The sequence below is a fragment of the Channa argus genome, chromosome 1 (assembly GCF_033026475.1).
Source record: "Channa argus isolate prfri chromosome 1, Channa argus male v1.0, whole genome shotgun sequence".
Lineage (NCBI taxonomy): Eukaryota > Metazoa > Chordata > Actinopteri > Anabantiformes > Channidae > Channa > Channa argus.
Window position 1 is genome coordinate 18,815,884 of NC_090197.1, and position 17,362 is coordinate 18,833,245.

The following is a 17,362-nucleotide window of genomic DNA, read 5'->3' on the forward strand; positions in this document are numbered from 1 at the left end:
GCTAACAGAATACATATTTATTAGGTGTTGAGTAATACAGTGACTTACTCCGACATTGGTGTAATGCTGGTGTAGAAGCTATGGTTTTGCTGACTGAAGCATATTCACAGCTAACAGCAGGGACTTTAAGTGATATCAGTGATATCTGTGTCTCAGTGTGACTTGATGTGTGTCAAATCATTTTAAGTCTAAGCATCTCATGGCAAGGCGAAAAGCATTATGCATACAACTCTTGGATTTCATGCACACCTATAAATGGTAACACAGCATCCACTGCCAGCAACCGTGTGCATCACAGTAATTTTCTCTCCTACATCTGAGTCTGTCAGCAGTAACCTCCCACCCACCCCCTACCAGCACATAATACATAAATAATTAAACAGATTAATGAAGGTTTGAAATAGATTATTTCATGAAAATGCACTTTTGCATTTGTTTCAGTGGAACATCTTTAAATTGCCACCCCGTACCTCTTAAACACATTTTAACTGAGGAATATGGGTATTTATGAGTTCTTGTTTGCCCAACAGCAAATAAGCTGATCTAATCAACAACTGCTGTAGCATCCAAATGCCAGTCTGCCTGTGCTTTCATAATGTATGCATGAGCTGCACAGAGTGGATCAGTGCTATATGAAAGATACGCCTTTGGATACTCGAACACACACACACACAGAATGTTTTATAGAGACCATGTAATCACTCTGGAATACATTAAGACATTTATACATACTAAATTAATATCTGACCTGTTGTGTCTTATGGTGGGCTGTAAAATGTGTAAATGCAGCCAGTTTCTTCTCTTGAGTTGCAACACACAAGCATACAACTCTGTCATAAGCTGTACACACTTCCGATTTTATTCCCAACCCATCACCTTCTCTTCTGAAAAATATAGCTCACATTGACTATGTCACATGACCCTAGATGTGCACCATAATTTAATTGACTGTGGCTTGACTCTAGCAGCTTGCACCATGTATGGTGCTCTAATATGTTTAACACCGTTTTGCATAGGGGCAATATGGGCTTCATGTCTTACTAATTTGAACAGATCAGTCCTTTCATTTTGACTTCTGTCTGCAGCTATTATAGTACTGAGTGGCACAACTCAGTTCAAGGGTCTTGACCTGAGTTTTTGTGCTGCTCATGTTTGTAGCTTCATTAGATTCAGTACACCATGTTCTCCCGACAATGACTGACAATAATTAACAAACTGTGTTGAGTAAATCCACTAAATACAGAATCATTTGAATTGGGGTACCATTAAGAGGCTAGGGAGAAAAATATATTACATTTATTACGTTAATTTGATCTATGTATGCAGACGGTGCTACCTGCTCTTAACGTGAAGAGGGAAACAATGAAGCACTGTCTGTGCACAGTGCAGTGCATTCAATTACAAAAGACCATGTTTTAAATGTTTTAGCGTACTTAACATAAATTACGCAATTATGCAAACACTTTCAGTGAACATCATGTCTACGTCTGCTAAAAAGCGCTTTGAGTCTCCAAATTGTCTAAAATATAGAAATGCTGGATGCTTGGATAATCCAACCTCTTATAGTAAGATACGATGCGGGTAGTAGCATAACGTTCATTCTCCCAAGTCTTATTTGCAGCAGTGTAGCTTAGTGCAGTTACCTGACCACAAACTTAAGACTTACTTAAAATGGTAGGGGCTTTAAATCATAATAAAAAGCAATAACTTGTCTTTTAAAAAAATGCCTTTTTTTTTGCTGAGCGTTTAATACAAATATCAATATAAAGTTGCTCTGACCTGTTGTGTTACTGCATCTGTTAACTAATGCTGTACATCTAGCTAACTACAGCTCAGGGCAGGGTCGCTTTAAATTCCACCTGACAATGACATCGACATTTTCTTCAAATTCTGGTAAAGAAAGCGAACCGTCCAATTTCCCCCAAATATTAAACTAATCCCCATATACGTTATTTCAACTTAAACATGCTGGCCCTTCACACATTTTGCAGAATGGTGTAATAAGGAGGTTGAGAGCGTGGTTTAGACTAAAAGCTGTTTCGCTAACTCAGGCTTTCACTGAACACAGGATGCGTATAACTCAACCCTGCACGCTGGGGACAATCTCAGTCCAGCCTCCCTCTGCACACTGAAGATGAGGTCCACGGTAATGTCCCTCACAAGACCACACGTTGGCGCTGTTTGCCACGCCGCTGAAAGCTCGCAGGCCCCGCGGTAATCGCGTCTCTCCTCTTCCCCTCTTTGCTTTCCAACTCCTCCTCGCTCCACAGCGGCGCGTCTCTCACCGCGCCTCCGATGCAGAGCGACCAGCAGCACTGAGCGGAGAAACCGTCCAGCAAACCGCCGTCCAGCAAACCAGCTCTGCAGACCCAAAACGATGTCATTCTTACAGATAAGACAGAAGCAAACCTTTATTTGACAACTTGCGAACCCACACTTAGCCTTCGCCTCGCTCTAAGTGGTAAGTGCTCTGATTCTCGATTTAATTGTAGAGACTCGCAAGGAAATGATAGAGCCTGATATTGCGAATATGAATAATGCAATCCGTAGCAGAGCAGGTGAGCAATGGTAGGATGCGCACGGCTCAAATTGTGTGCAGTCTTTTGAATTTATCTTCAGTCTTACATTGTGCGGGCCTGCTTTTAGAGGCGATGGATATTAGATGATTAGTGTCAACTGGTGAGAGTTAGCTTCTTGTTTGTTTGTCGGCTAGTATTGGAGACATGCACTTGCAGCTTACAAGCTCACGCCTCCCCCTACTTCATTCAATCTCATTAACTGTTTAAAGGATTAATATGGCCATATGAGATGTTAGAAAAATTAAGGCTGTATGTATTGATTGTAATGTGTAAACACTTGTAGATACCCTTTTCTTCTTTTTTCTGCTTTTATTATGCCAGTTGTAATAGCATCTAATTTGAGTTTTTACCATTTCTGCTTGAGTTAAGCAATGCAATTTTCTCCATTGATTTAGCTATATAAGGGAGAAAGTTCAGCAATGTTGGGAGTTCAATTGTGCGCTTTTACAGGTGATCTGCCGTGATCTGTTGTGTAGAAGTCAAATGCATGACCTGACAGGGTAAAACAATGCACTGCTTTACCCCATTTTGACTTTTTTGTATGTATGCAAAAAAGACTGCAGGCTAAAGGGAGGAGGGAATAAAGAGTGGGGGTGAGAATGAGCTTATTTTGAGATGCCTGTCTTCTGCCAGTACTCCGGTCAAGCCAAGTGCATGCTGAGGTGTGAGATTATGTCAGATGGCATGCACATGTATGCACACATATGCAGGCAAAACAAAACAATGTTTTCATCTCAATTCAAATTATGTTACTCATACTAGGTGTCTTTCGCTCGATTTTCCAAATAAAATATAACACATATACATTTCTGGTATCTGTAAGTTAGTGTTATTCTTTGGTTGTTAGTGGCTACAAAGCAGGTTTGGCACACAAGTTCAGAGGCAGACATATCTCGCTCTACTAAAAAAAATATATGAAACATTGTGTGTGTATTTGTGTGTGTGTGGTGTGTGTGTACTAGTTTATGTGTTTGAGTCAGAGTAGCAGAGAGGGATGCATCAGATAGTATCAATGGGCTGGCTACTTAAAATCCCAGCCTGACAATTGGGCACTGTATCATCTTCCTTTAAAAAGCTTTTGCTCATGCACACAAACATTCACTCATCAAATGATAGCTGGAAAGGGCAAAGGGCAAATCCAGTTCAACAATAAACAACACAGCAATATATGCACTAACACACCTGAACACATCTCAGATTAGTTGCTGCCTGCTGGTCGTAGCCTTCTTTGAAATCATAATTAACATCAAAACAACCAATGGGACAAGCAGACACTTATCATACTAATGAGCAGGCTTCAGTGTGCATCTAGGTTCATTCCTATGTATGTGTGTTGTTGCATCTTTTGTGACTGTGTGCACTTGTGGACAACCATCTGTACTGCATGGTTCACTTGCCAACTGGTAGAACGAGTGGCTGTGTTAGACTGAACCTTAATGGTTGGTAAGTATTGCGCCTCATTTCTCGCTTCAAAGTGTACGTGCTAATGAAACACTATAGTCTTGTACAACATTATTTTGCACACTTACACTCAGACTCAATTACTTTCAGAAAGATTCAGCTGATATAGATGTGGCTAAGGGCTCTGACCTATATTGTTGGAGACATTACATTTCAATACACAGTGTAATTTGATCTTTCAGTTGATAGTGTACTTTTTTCAAATGTTACAGCAGGAGTCCTCATCATCTATTTTACTCAATCCTTTATATGTGTTAGGGGAGCAGTAGAAGCCAAGATATGCCTAACACCAGTTTAAGCTTAAACATCTTTATTGGTAATTTTATAACACATCACTGATTGACATATAATATAGATTTAGTTTTTTCCCATATAGCAGGGTGAAAAAAAACCCTCTTCCAGGTCAATGATATAGCATGGTAATGTTATAAACGGAGTTTGGGCACATTTGTATAAACTATATCATTAAACATCCTCAAATCATCATCAAAGATAATGCCAGCATCAGTATCATTCGGACAGATCAGTCAAATGAAAACCAAAAATGAGGTCACATATAAATGGACGATGGGAAAGATAATACTTAAAAGCCTGTGATAGAGGTCTTAAAAATATAAGATAAATATAAAACTCTTATATTTTTCTTCTCATAGGATCTGACTATGTTCCAATGCACACAGACGCATCCAGAGGTTTAGCAGTAAATAAGACAAGGACGCATGCTCTATTAAACCCTTGCTGTGTCCCTGCAGGCCTACTGTGGGCCCCCGCTTTAGCCCACCACTGCCCATGAAGTGAAAGCTGAGACTTAGTCATTCGGACATGGTACATGGGGTGAGATTCTGTGTGCTACTCTGCCCTGGGCAGGCAACCAGCATTCCAGGTGGGATGGAGAGATGGGGGTGATGGCTGAGGGGTAGTGAAACAGATGTCACTGACCATATTAGTCACTAGAGAAAGCAGCCCATGAGTCAGGAAAACTCCCAGTCTCAGTTTGGATATTGACTTTTTCTAAACAACTTATACATTTGAGGAAAATATAACTATTACGGGAGTTTGTTTAGCTGGTGTGACTGCAGGGGCAGAATGAAAATAAATAGTATCATATTTTCACACCAGATGTCCTGTGGTAGTGAGTAGAGAGAAAGCCTGTGAACTGGTGAGACTGCTGTGGGGAGATAAGTGATCATATGAGAGAAGTCTCAATTCTCTGAAAGGCTGCTGACTCCTGGACAAAGTATTTGATCCACTGCTGATATGAAAACATTGCATTGCTAGCTTCATGTTTCTTCATTTAGATCACCTGGTGGAATACGGGTGATTCAGAGCATTTATGTCAGCATTTATTTAATTTAAATACCAATTCCTAATTTTGGAATGAAGGAACATGTCACCTAGTGGAGCAGTGTGTCTGCAAATTATCTCTGATGTTTCTTACCCGATTAAACAGTTTTGTAGATCATCACTGTGTCTCCATATTTCAGCAGTTTGTTTGGTAGAAATAATGAATAGATAAATAAATTGACAGCCAAAACTATGACAATAAAACCAAAGTTGTAATCAAATATAATCATTCTTTAAAGACTAAGGTGCTAGAAGGAAAGGTTTGCATTTAAACTTTTTAATTTGCGTAAATCAATACCAAGCACATTTTCACAACACATCAAAACCCAGCTCACAAAGATTGTTGTTGTCATAATTGTGTGAAAAAGGCTTATGGATAGTATTTCTGTATACTGGATAATCATGTCTTTGTTTTAATAACAAATGGCCTGTAACAGAAAAGTAGATTTGTTAATAGCTGGTTCCTGCTTTAACATTAGTCACAGATGTGTGCTCCACGTTTTCACTGGCGATCACATTACCATATGACAGTTTAAACAACCTCAGACAGGCTTATTTGATAGAAAAAATGTCAACCTTATTCTGCTGTGGCTGATCTAACACTGTTCAGGCATTTTGTGTGAAAACATGGTGTGACAGATCAAATTTATGTCTGCCAGTGATGTAGAGTTAGTGGCTCAGTGACTCACCTGATTAAATATTTTATTGGATAAAGGTTTGATTGGGCCAATGAGAGAAGCAACTCTTTCTTATTGTTTAGTTCATGGCTGTTAGCATTTGATTCAGAGTAGTGTATGTGTTTGCCAAGCATAGTATTGCTTCGCACAGTGCGAAATGGAAACTTTGTGAATATATAATGGTGCTGAGACTTTCTATGGTCAGTTTGTTGCAGATATTCTCACAGCAAATATGATCCTGAAATCTAATCTGTGTCAGAGCTGAGTGTTTCACAGAAGATTTGGACGCTTATTCAAGTTTGTCAGCCAAGACAGCAGTGTCACTGCCCTCTGTCATTCAATATTATTCTGGCTTTTTCGACCACGCTCTGGCACATACTTTCAGTACAGCATATGGGTATTTGCACTATGCTGGGTTTCTCTGTGTGTGATTTTGCGTGTGATCCATTTGGCTCTTACTCATCCCACAGCCTGGCACTCTTACCATCCTCCGTGTCTTTAGATGCAAAGCCAGCCTTCTGTCTTCACGTCTTAAGAGACCCCTTATGATCAGAGAGCTGCATCAGCCACACCAGGCCGCACGCAATTATAGCATGTGCTGGGAAGACACATGCATTACCATAACCTGGGATGTTTCCATGGTAGCCTCAACAGGAAGTTCAATACAGCTCCTGTCTGGCCTTGTGCACTGGCGGAGTGATTGTTTATCACAAAGTTCTGCTAAGTATAACATGTAAAACATGTATAACATGTAAAAACTAAAGCTTCTAAATGAAATGTAATTTTCTTTCACATAAGTTTCTCGTATTTTGCACAGAGAAAACAAAGACTTGATGGCTACGCAGAATTTCACCTTTTGCTGAACATTTTGAGCATTGTTCATCCCAATATGCGCATACTATTACACACACTGCATACTGTGGTTGATATTTTGACACCAATTGCTTGGTGAGAAAGAAAAAGGAACACTTGATCTGTCGAATGATGGCCCCTATCAGATTATGTAAAACAACTGACATTCAGATAACCACACCACAATATAATAGTTTTAAGATTTATTTGGAATTTTAATATCTGATAACATCTGAACCATATTAAATGACCATCAGAAGATTGATGATAGATGCTTTTATACATTTATATATTTCCATTTTATTTAGCTATGATTAAACTCAGTTTACTCATCCCTGTCCCAGATAGGAAATTCAGCTTGAAGCAACCAAAAATTCTTGGCAAATACAGTGGCTTGAAAAAGTGGATACCGATTGAACTTTTCCACATTTTGTCACGTTACAACCAAAAACATTAAGGTATTTTCTTTGGATATTATGTGATAGACTAACACAAATTGGCACATAATGGTTAATAAATGGTTTTCCATTTCTTATGCAAATACATATCTGAAAAGTATGGTGTGCATTTGTGTTCAGCCAGACAAGGAGAGCATTATTCAGAGAAGCAGCCAAGAGGCCCATGGTTTCATCACCCTGAGCACACCTTCCCCACTGTGAAACATGGTTGTGGCAGCATCGTGTTGTGGGGATGCTTTTCTTCAGCAGGGACAGGGAAGCTGGTCAGAGTTGATGGGAAGATGGATTGAGCTAAATACAGGAGAATCTTAGATGAAAACCTGTTAAGAGTCTGCAAAAGACTTTGGACTGGGGAGGAGGTTCACCTTCCAGAAGGACAACGACCCTAAACATATAGCCAGAGCTACAGTGGTTTAGATCAAAGCATATTCATGTATCAGAATGGCCCAGTCAACATCCAGACCTGAATCCAATTGAGAATCTGTGGGAAGACTTGAAAATTACTGTTCACAGACGCTCTCCATCCAATCTGACTGAGCTTGAGCTATTTTGCAAAGAAGAATGGGCAGAAGTTTCAGATGTACAAAATGAGTAGAGACATACCACAAAACACTTGCAGCTGTAATTGCAGCAAAAGGTGGTTTTACAAAGTATTGACTCAGGGAGGATGAATACAAATACACGCTTTTCAGCCATTTATTTGTAAAACCTTTTGAAAACCGTCATTAACATATCATTTTCCTTTCACTTCACAATTATGTTCCACCTTGATCCCAGTAAAATACAGTTACATTTGTGGTTGTAACTTGATAAAAATGTGGAAAATTTTAAGGGGTATGAATATAATAGGCACAGTAAACACTAAAACACTAAAAAGTAACACACAATTGAAAACGTAATAATTAAAAACTAATTAAAAATAAATTAAACCAGCAAGATAATAAAAGACAGTAAGGCAGATTTTAATGTGTAGTGGTTGAAATTTCCTTCATTTATAAAAAATTGCTTATTTCCTGAGAAGACTAAGACCTACAGTGTGTCTTTTCCATCTAGTTTTCAACTAAATTGTAGGTTAATTAACTGACCAACAGTGACAGAGTAGCCTGCATACTCTGGAGCAACTTTAAAGAGACCATTAATGGATCGCTCAGCCATGTCTAATTACAAGGTTGTGGCATTTGTACAGTATTTATGAGAGCAATTGAAAGGAGGGTTTTCAGGTTTGCTTCTCTGTGTTCAATCGCAAAAAGCCATGCTTGGTTGAATTACATAGAAGTTAATATTTTTCGGTCTGTAGCTTCTGTCTGTCCTGTCAGGTTTTATGAAATTGCAAACTAGGACAGACTTCAGACATTCATGGCATTCTTTCACTCATACAAATTTGCTGGTAGTTTCTTTTTTTCCAGTTTCATCTATCAAACATTAATATTAACTAAAGAAAGTGTAATTTTCTTTTAGTTTCAGTTGTTGCCGTTTCTTGATCTCTATTGCTCTCTAACACCAACATCGATTCAAGAGGCCAGATCTCACACATCGAGGTGGAGATGGGAGGTGTGTGGAGGTGCAGAGAAGAAGCTGATAGCCACCAGTTTGCTGACAGGAGGAGAAATAAATGAGCTCTGAGATGAGATGTTAGAGAGCACAGAGACATATGGCAGGCGAAACTGTCTCATGCAGAGATGAAGATAGATGGGTTCCAGGTCTGTCATTAGGTCCAGGCAAAAGACTGTGGCAATAGGTGGTGACACTGCAGATTTCTGAGATTGAAATACTCCTAAAAGCAAGTGGGAGTTTGGGTTTGGATTTAATTCAACCATTATTCATATCCAGATAATATAACGGAGTAAATACTCTCACACTTGTAATATTATTTCCTTTTTTGCCTAAATAATATTTTACTTACTGACAAGACCTCTTGCCCTCATTTAACTAAAAATGTTTAGTATACTATATATGGAAAACATGTAAAAACTAGACTGTGCCAAGACAGACACACATTTACAGAGGATGTCATCATTGAGAGGAAAGCAGAAATAGATGCATGTCTTAGTTGTTGTCATATTCTCCTTTTCACATTCACTCCATTATCTCTCACAGATCAGGCCCTAGCTTCCTTCAGTCTTTTCTCTCTCCAGTCATCATAAGAAATCATTCTCTCCTCCCAGTTTCTCTGCCTGTCCGTTTTCTTCCCTAGCTCATTCCTCTCTGTCCTCAGGCCTCTCTGAAAGCGGAATTATTCTGTTTTTTGCAGCCTTCTTCATCCCCCTCCCTTTTACCCTCATTTTCTACTGCTCTGCTCGCTGTGTGTTCAAAGTACAGAGGCCCCCCAGAGAGCTGGAGAGGAGTGTGCATGAGCTGGAATAGAAAAGAGAGGGAGAATAGGGGGAAGAGGGAGAGGTAAAGGCATATGAGCTCTCCTGAATTTCAGGTTTCAAGCCTGTTCCTTTAATTTCTTTATTCTCCTTTCCTCACTACTCTTTTCCACTCATAACAAATATCACTGCTACATCTCTGTATTTTTCATTACAAAATGTCAAAATTTGCCCTTTGCTACACGGATTTATCCTTTCTCAATAGCACCCACTTTGGTTATTTTGTTAACAATAAATGCATCACTTCAAAATGTGATGATCAGCAGTTTTTAAAACATGATGGTAGTGTTACTGACATTAGTGTCTTTAATTCTACATGTTATTAATGGCAGTGTTTTATTTTCTTTACTGCATTATTTGAGTTGTTTCGTAGCATAAATTCTGTGTGTGCCATTCCCTCAAACAATATTTGCTGAGGACGCAAAATCTTGATGACTGAAAAGATGTCCTTGTTGGTTGGTCTTTTGTCAAGACTGAAATGTCTCAACAACTATTAGCGCTTATATATATATATGGTCCACATATATCTATCCTAAGGAGTTTGATGATTCACTGAGTACATTAAGCAACATCAACACAAAACAGTGACCATCACATTGTTTTTGTATTCGGTTTCGGGGGGCTCATATTATTCCCATTGACTTATCGCCACACTGTCATGACTTACTGATACCATTGAAAACAAAGGAGCCAACATGAATGCTGTTGTTATTGTTGTTGTTGCTACAATGACAAGTCAACATGTCCACATTTGAAGGGAGATGTACTTCTTTATCCAAAGGCATCAGTTAGATATTAAAAAGTGTATCATAGTTTGTTGAGTGCGCACACTCACATCGGTCACCTCCCAAAATTCAGCCAGCCAGTGACGACATGGTCTGTAGAGTTTATCATCTGTCACTGTTTAAGGTCAGACACAGAATAAGATTCCCCCCAAAAAAACCATGAGACAAATATGAGCTGACAAGGTTCTCCTCAACAGCAGGCTGGGCCTGACATTTCTGTGTGTGACTGGAGATATTTCTTAACTCACTTGAACAGCGTGCTGCCATCTGCACTATTCTTGCCTGCTGACCTTTGTGTTCTTTGTTTTCTAAGTTTGCAAAACTATTTGAGATCATGCATCATCCATCATTTTGGATGGAGATCAAAAACAATTTTGAGTGCTTTTCACTTTTTATTTGTCTTAAATGCAGTAGGATGCAATTTCTGCTGCCTCTGCAAAAAATGAGGAATTTAATTGAAAACTGAACTTTAGTTGAAATTGAAACTGAGTATCCTTTAGCCATTGGGAGCTACTGCAGCTGTAAGACAAGCTGTTATATGTGCTTCATTAGACACTCCTTTGAGTTGAGATGTTCACTCCCTCCCAACTTCGCCTGTATGTCCTCCCTCACCTTATTGTCTTTTCTTTTCCTTTCTTTTTGTTCCTCACCAGCCCTATTACAACTTTCCAGTCCTCCAGTCCAGTAGGACCATGATGCTCAGCAGTTCCGTAGAGGTGCCCAGCCCGGGAGGGATGAGCACTCTCAACAGCTTGAGTGCAGCAGCCCGGAATGTGGTGCGCTCATCCAGCATCTCGGGGGCCATGTACAGCCTGGAGAAGAGTCCCGGAAGCGGGGGCCCGGACTCTGCATCAATAGCTGGCAACAAAAAGCGGCGCTCCAGTCTAGGTGCCAAGATGGTGGCCATTGTGGGTTTGTCGCAGTGGAGCAAGAGCACGCAGCAGCTCAACCAACAAGGTTGGTTTACATTTGGACATGTATTTGTAAGATGTACACACATATTAACCTTTTTTCTCCTTTTTTTATTACCGATTGTCATTTAATTATTTTTATTCTCCTAGCTCATTATACACACTTTAACATTTATTATTTTAACTTCCACAGTTTAATTAGTAAATTGATTTTTGTAGTGGGCTAACAAAATAGTTTTTAATTATTATTATTATTTATTATGTTTTATTAATGTTTTACCAGTGGCTCAGTGGCTTTGCCTTTTCATGGTATTTTCATTGTAATAAGTCCTTTTTGAAAGGCTAAAAACCCTGTTCTGAGCTTCATTGAATGTAACTTTGAAGTGGGTTTGCAGCAGTAGCAGCTAGTATGAATTGTGACTGTATGGTACTATGTTGTAATATGTCCCCTGTGGGGTATAATTACAGATATTGTGCAGCTGCAACAAAAGTGTTTCTCAGTTTGAGCCTCAGCAGCGAACACAAACCCACTCATTCCTGGCGGGAATAAGAAAAACATGTCACACATTGAGGCTTGGTAAAGGCTGAGAGGGAGGGCCAGGAGGAGCATGGGATGCAACTGATTCCAGTGCAGTAAAATATTTTCTTCATTCATCTGTCAGTAACAAACATGTTGTTCATATCTCCACATCCTTGTAGCACATTGTGCCTCTCCTTCCAGTACACTGAACTGTAACCTTTTCAGAACAGTGTGTCTCTGTCCCACTATCTGGTACGAGTGTCTTAATTCAGTGATAACATCCAGTTGTATTAGAAGACGTGAGGCTTTTTGCTTTGTGTAAGTGGCCTGGTACAAGCACCACTTGGAAATCTTTCTGTTAGTTTGATGCGTTTATAAATTTATTATTCCACATATACTCGAAGATTGATTAAAATTATATCTAATACATTTTTATCAGAAAAAATGGATCATAGGTATTCACTGGATCCAGTTACATTAATAAAGAAATTACCATAGTTTGTCCTCTTTTTAACATTATTATTATTATTAAGAAATATTTAATAGCAGATATTAAACTTAATGCATTAGTATTTAATAGTGTCTTATAGTAGTATATCTACACTAAGCCAACATTGACTATAACCTTGCAATTAACTTAGCTTACTGCAAACCACTGTAAGATGTTTGGGTGATTCTGAACATTTAGCAAAATCTTTGAACAATTTCACACACCAATTTGGAATGAAGATTAATCAGTAGCACAAGCACTTTCCCTGATTAAAATAGTTTGAAAATAGCTAAAGTATAATTTATGGTTATGTCTTGTTAAATCCAAGTCATTGGTCGATATAGCGATATAGCACCATGTGTACACAGAAGAAGTGACAGCACGTTAGCAGACCTCCATGTGTGTCTACACAAAAAAGCATGTGGAACACATGAGATGCACAACTAAAGTCAGGCTTTTTGTGTAGCCTTCTTATTAAAATGTGACAAAGCATTCAATGCTGTGACATTTTTGGATTTTCTATTTCAAAGGAATATTTTGCTCAGAAAAATTGAGGTGTTCTATGTTTTTTCCCCTGAATACAATTTATCCTGACTTGTTCTGTCCCACTTATACTTTACTTATAGGCTTGACACTGGTCTTTTGCATCTGGGAGACAAAGCAGCTCTGTCCTCCACCCATGATTATTTAAATTCTTTTGGCACATTTTTTTATCGGACCATTATTATAAAAAGTAAATATAAAAAGACCAGGTGGGTTTAGGTATGACAGCTGTGAAAAACAAAAGCGATGAAAGATGAAAGGGAGAAGAAAGCGATTGCTTTAGAGAATTACAGTGCTCTGTGCGTGTAAGCGCAACATAAATGATGTTAAAAGAAAGTAGTGAGTGCATACATTAATTCATACTTACTTATATATGTTCATACATATGTTCTCATGCCAGCTCTGAGCATATGTTGTACTGTAATTATCAGTATTATCATTACCAGTTTTTGGCACCAATCAGTCAGATGGCTTTTGCTCCAATCTTCAAAACACAAACACAGAGCTCAGTGCGCTTAGGCACAGCTGACACTTGTCTGACTCACAGAGAGCTGTCGATATTTTCACCACAGGAGCTTTCTGGTGATGAAGAGAGCACAATGGGGAAAGTGTGGATGAGAAGACTTGGCGGGGCTGAGGATTTAGAGAAGGGGAAGGAGAGACGAGGGGTGTGTCTAAATTTAGATGTTCTCAGCTGCCAGAGGAACACATCACGACTGGAACTATCACAGTATCATGCAAAGCTCCTTACATACCTGATCTCTCCCTGCTAGAAGAGTACTTTCCTCAGCTCCTCTTGTGTTGGCCACAACAGGTTAGAGATGTTGTAGCCTTATAAGGGTTTATAAGGCCAAAAGCCTCACACGTTATGCCTTCCATGTACATTGCAGGGCACATTTTAAAGGTTTAATGTGTGTGAGATTTATTTGACTATTTTATCAGAAATGGAATATAAGAGTTGTTGCGTTTTCTTGAGCTTAAAATGATAAATATAAACATAATGAGCACGTCCCCCTTCATGAAGGCGCTCATAGTTCTACACTGGAAAAACCAAGCACAGACTCTAGATAAGGAATTTTGTGTTTTCACATTCAAGTACCAGGTTGCATGTGGTGACACTATACTACCACTTGGAAGAAAGAAGAAGAGGATAAAGAAAGAATCCAAAGTCAATTTCTAAATATATAGCTATCTAAAGTAGCCTCATCACTTGACATGCTGCTACTTGATGCAGCTGACGGCACGGCACCTGATGGACACCGTAGGCTCTCACATGCTTGTCAGGGAAGGGTGGTGGCTATTGAGGTGGTTGCAGTGTGCAGCCTCACACACTGCACTTTAAATGTGCACCTCCCAATACATCTTTATCGTATGGCGATGCCATGTGCTGTTAGCTAAAATTTGCACTAGATAACTTAAAAAATAAATAAAATGGAAGCACACATCAAAGCGCTGCATTCCTAAATTGTGTTTTGTATGCATTCAGTTTGTTTTGTTGTTAACAGAATCAAAAGCAAACTTCTACCCAGAAATCACCCAGCAGCAGTATTATGTCACTGCCCTACTAGGAACTGTCCCTTACAACATTATCAGGCCGAATCTGGAAACCTGTTCTTTGGGACACATATGGTCGTTTACTCAATGACCCAGGGAGAAATAGGCTACTCTAATGTGTTGTTTTCCCTACCTCATAATATAGACCAGCTAGAGGCAAAAGGTTGGGTGGATGTACTGTTATAAGAGGGGTGAGCCACAGTGGCAGATGAACTGGCAGAAGGTCACACAGACAAAGGAACAAAGCGACAGGCAAACATTTATCCTTGTTTGGTCGCGTTTGATTAGGGTCCATTTCTGTGCCACCCTTGTTCTCCATTGATAGGAGACTGGTCTGTCAGAACTCCATGTTCCCAGTGACACACGCATTGATTGGCTGATGGTGTTGGTTGTCCCAAGTGTTGGCCTTGTGCTCCGCTTCATTGGTTAGCTAATAACCAATAAGGCATAGGTTAAATTGGTCCCTGAGAAGAGGTATTGTGGGGGAAAAGTACATTTGGGACATTGAATGGTTGAAGAGGAAGCAGAAATGGAAAAAATATATACAAAACAAGGACAAACTGATAATGTCTACTGATGTGACTTTTTATTCACTTTTTACCTTCCATCAGAAGATAAGCAGTGGATTTACAGCCAAGAACTAAATAGAATGAATGAGGTCTAGTAGAGAAACTGACTGAACAATGAGGTGCTGATTGAGAGACACAAAGATGTGAAGACACAATGAATGGAGACAGTAGGGGACTATGTCAGCGTCTCGATATTAAAGTGCTATGAGAACGTAATGTGGTTATGGTGTTGTTATTGTGTTACAGTTTCTGCAGGCTATGTTCTTGCTGTGCTACATTTTGTGGATTAGATCCAGCCAATTTACAACAATTTGCAGAATCTTTTCTGGTTAGCTCTTATGCACAAGAACATGTCCAAGCGGAAATTTGATGGTATTATTAATAAAGTCTGACATAATTTGTGAAAGACTGTAAAAAAAAACAACAGCTTTTTGCATTCTCCTGGAAAAAAGTGTATTTTAAAACAATTATGAAAAACCATTATACTGTTATATTATTATAAAAATAAGTCCTATTTCTATTTGTAATATAGCTGCAATCAGTCTTTCTTTTCAGATGTTCTTTTCAGGCTCGTAAAAGTCATTGACTTTGGTTTTACACCTGTCCAGTGGCCTGGTCTTAAACATGAATTCCTGTGTCAGTGGTAATGAACATGCTTTCACAGAAACCTAATGATGTTTGTTTTTGACCCATAATCTTTTCAGCCCCTTTTAAAATTCTACCCATTTGATTGTGATGCTGCAGTCAAATTAGCATAAAAGAATGGAATTTAAAATAAGCTCCTTTGTTTTTTCAGCATGGAATAGGATTTGAACTGTGCCAATTGTCCACCTGGTGAGCAAAGCATCCATAGCTTATTGTTCTTATAAAAAACAGCCATATCATCAGCAAGTGTAACATGACACTCCTAAAGCTGAATATCATTTATGCAAGCTAAAAATCACAATAGGAATAAAACAGACCCCTGAGGACCTCTGTGGTTATTTTTATTAGACTGCAAATCATGTGGACTTCCTGTAGATGATTGGTTTTACGCTTGTAGAAGTCTGATCCAACAAATCAGATAAGTAAGATTATGAAAATTTGTATACAAAATAATTTTGCAAACAATGCCACACTAATCAGTCTTTATGCTTTTAAAACGGCTTAAAAGCATGTAATAGCACAAATTAAAAACAATCACACATTGTTTTTTCAGTTGACCCAGGGTCCACAGCCTTAAAGAAACACCCCCTGGTTGCCATCTAAAGGGTCGTTTTTGGGATCCCATGTTTGCTGTGACCTGGATGAGTTTGCCACTCCATGTGAAGCACACACCCCAACCATTGCTGATCATTCTTTGGCTCAGTGGTCTCATTCCTGAACTTTCTTGACTTTTCCTCTTCATACGACAGTGGTGACTCTGTGGATGTCTTGTCTAAACTTATGCTGTCTTGGACAGTGTTCAGACTTTCCATTTACGTTGGTGACAAGAATTTACTATATTCCAGGTGTTTGTTTCATTTGTTTTACTGAAAAATGCTGAATGAACAAATGAAGAAATGTATGTACATATGGATTTGAACCAAAGCCATAATTTAAAGTTTTCCACAAACTAAATTAAAAGATGTGGAGGAGGACAAGGATATTTTCTTAGAGAGCAATTCTTTCAGAATTATTAGGCACCAGCCGGGATTCTTGGTAGTTGGCAGTTAATTGTGCCCTCAAGTGTTTCCAAACAAAGGTTGTAACATAACATGGGTGTCAGTACTGAGAAGATGCTTTTGCTATGATTATGGCATCTCTCACTTTATTAATATTAACTACATTTCTTGCTGATTTCTCCCAGCATATAATTTGCTAAAAAAAAAGTGTTATTAAATGTTATCAATATGAACCCAAATTAAAATACATGTAGAAAGTTATCTTTTCATAAGTAATCTTATCAGAGTACAGTACAATATCACAAAACTGTTTTCGTTGTGCTTCCATTCGTAGACCTGTATGTTTGAACAGGCACTTTTTTTACACTCCTACAGCCATATTATATGTTATTCTTCTATAATGCTTCTCAAGTTCTTCTCTTTTGTTTCCAATAATAACCCTGACTCCCACTGCCATTGTCGTAATATTCTAGGTTTTGTAACAAGCCAGTGTTTGGGATGACATTTTGGCTCTGTCTGTGTTCTATTTATTACCCGCTATTATTAGTATCGGTGAGGAGAAAGTGCTCACACACACACGCATACAAGCGATTTCCCAGGTTTA

At 38.8% G+C, this 17,362-nt stretch overlaps 1 protein-coding gene across 1 annotated transcript in view; it reads left to right on the top strand.

Annotated features, from left to right (window-relative positions):
• Window positions 1-2,115: 2,115 nt before the first annotated feature.
• The window catches only part of rims3 (regulating synaptic membrane exocytosis 3), a 33,107-nt gene continuing 17,860 nt past the window's right edge, over window positions 2,116-17,362 (top strand). Inside the window, exons 1-2 of the mRNA XM_067505030.1 lie at window positions 2,116-2,461; window positions 11,182-11,485. Of these exons, the coding sequence (XP_067361131.1) occupies window positions 11,221-11,485 (265 nt within the window). The 5' untranslated portion in view covers window positions 2,116-2,461; window positions 11,182-11,220. The remainder of the gene's footprint in view (window positions 2,462-11,181; window positions 11,486-17,362) is intronic.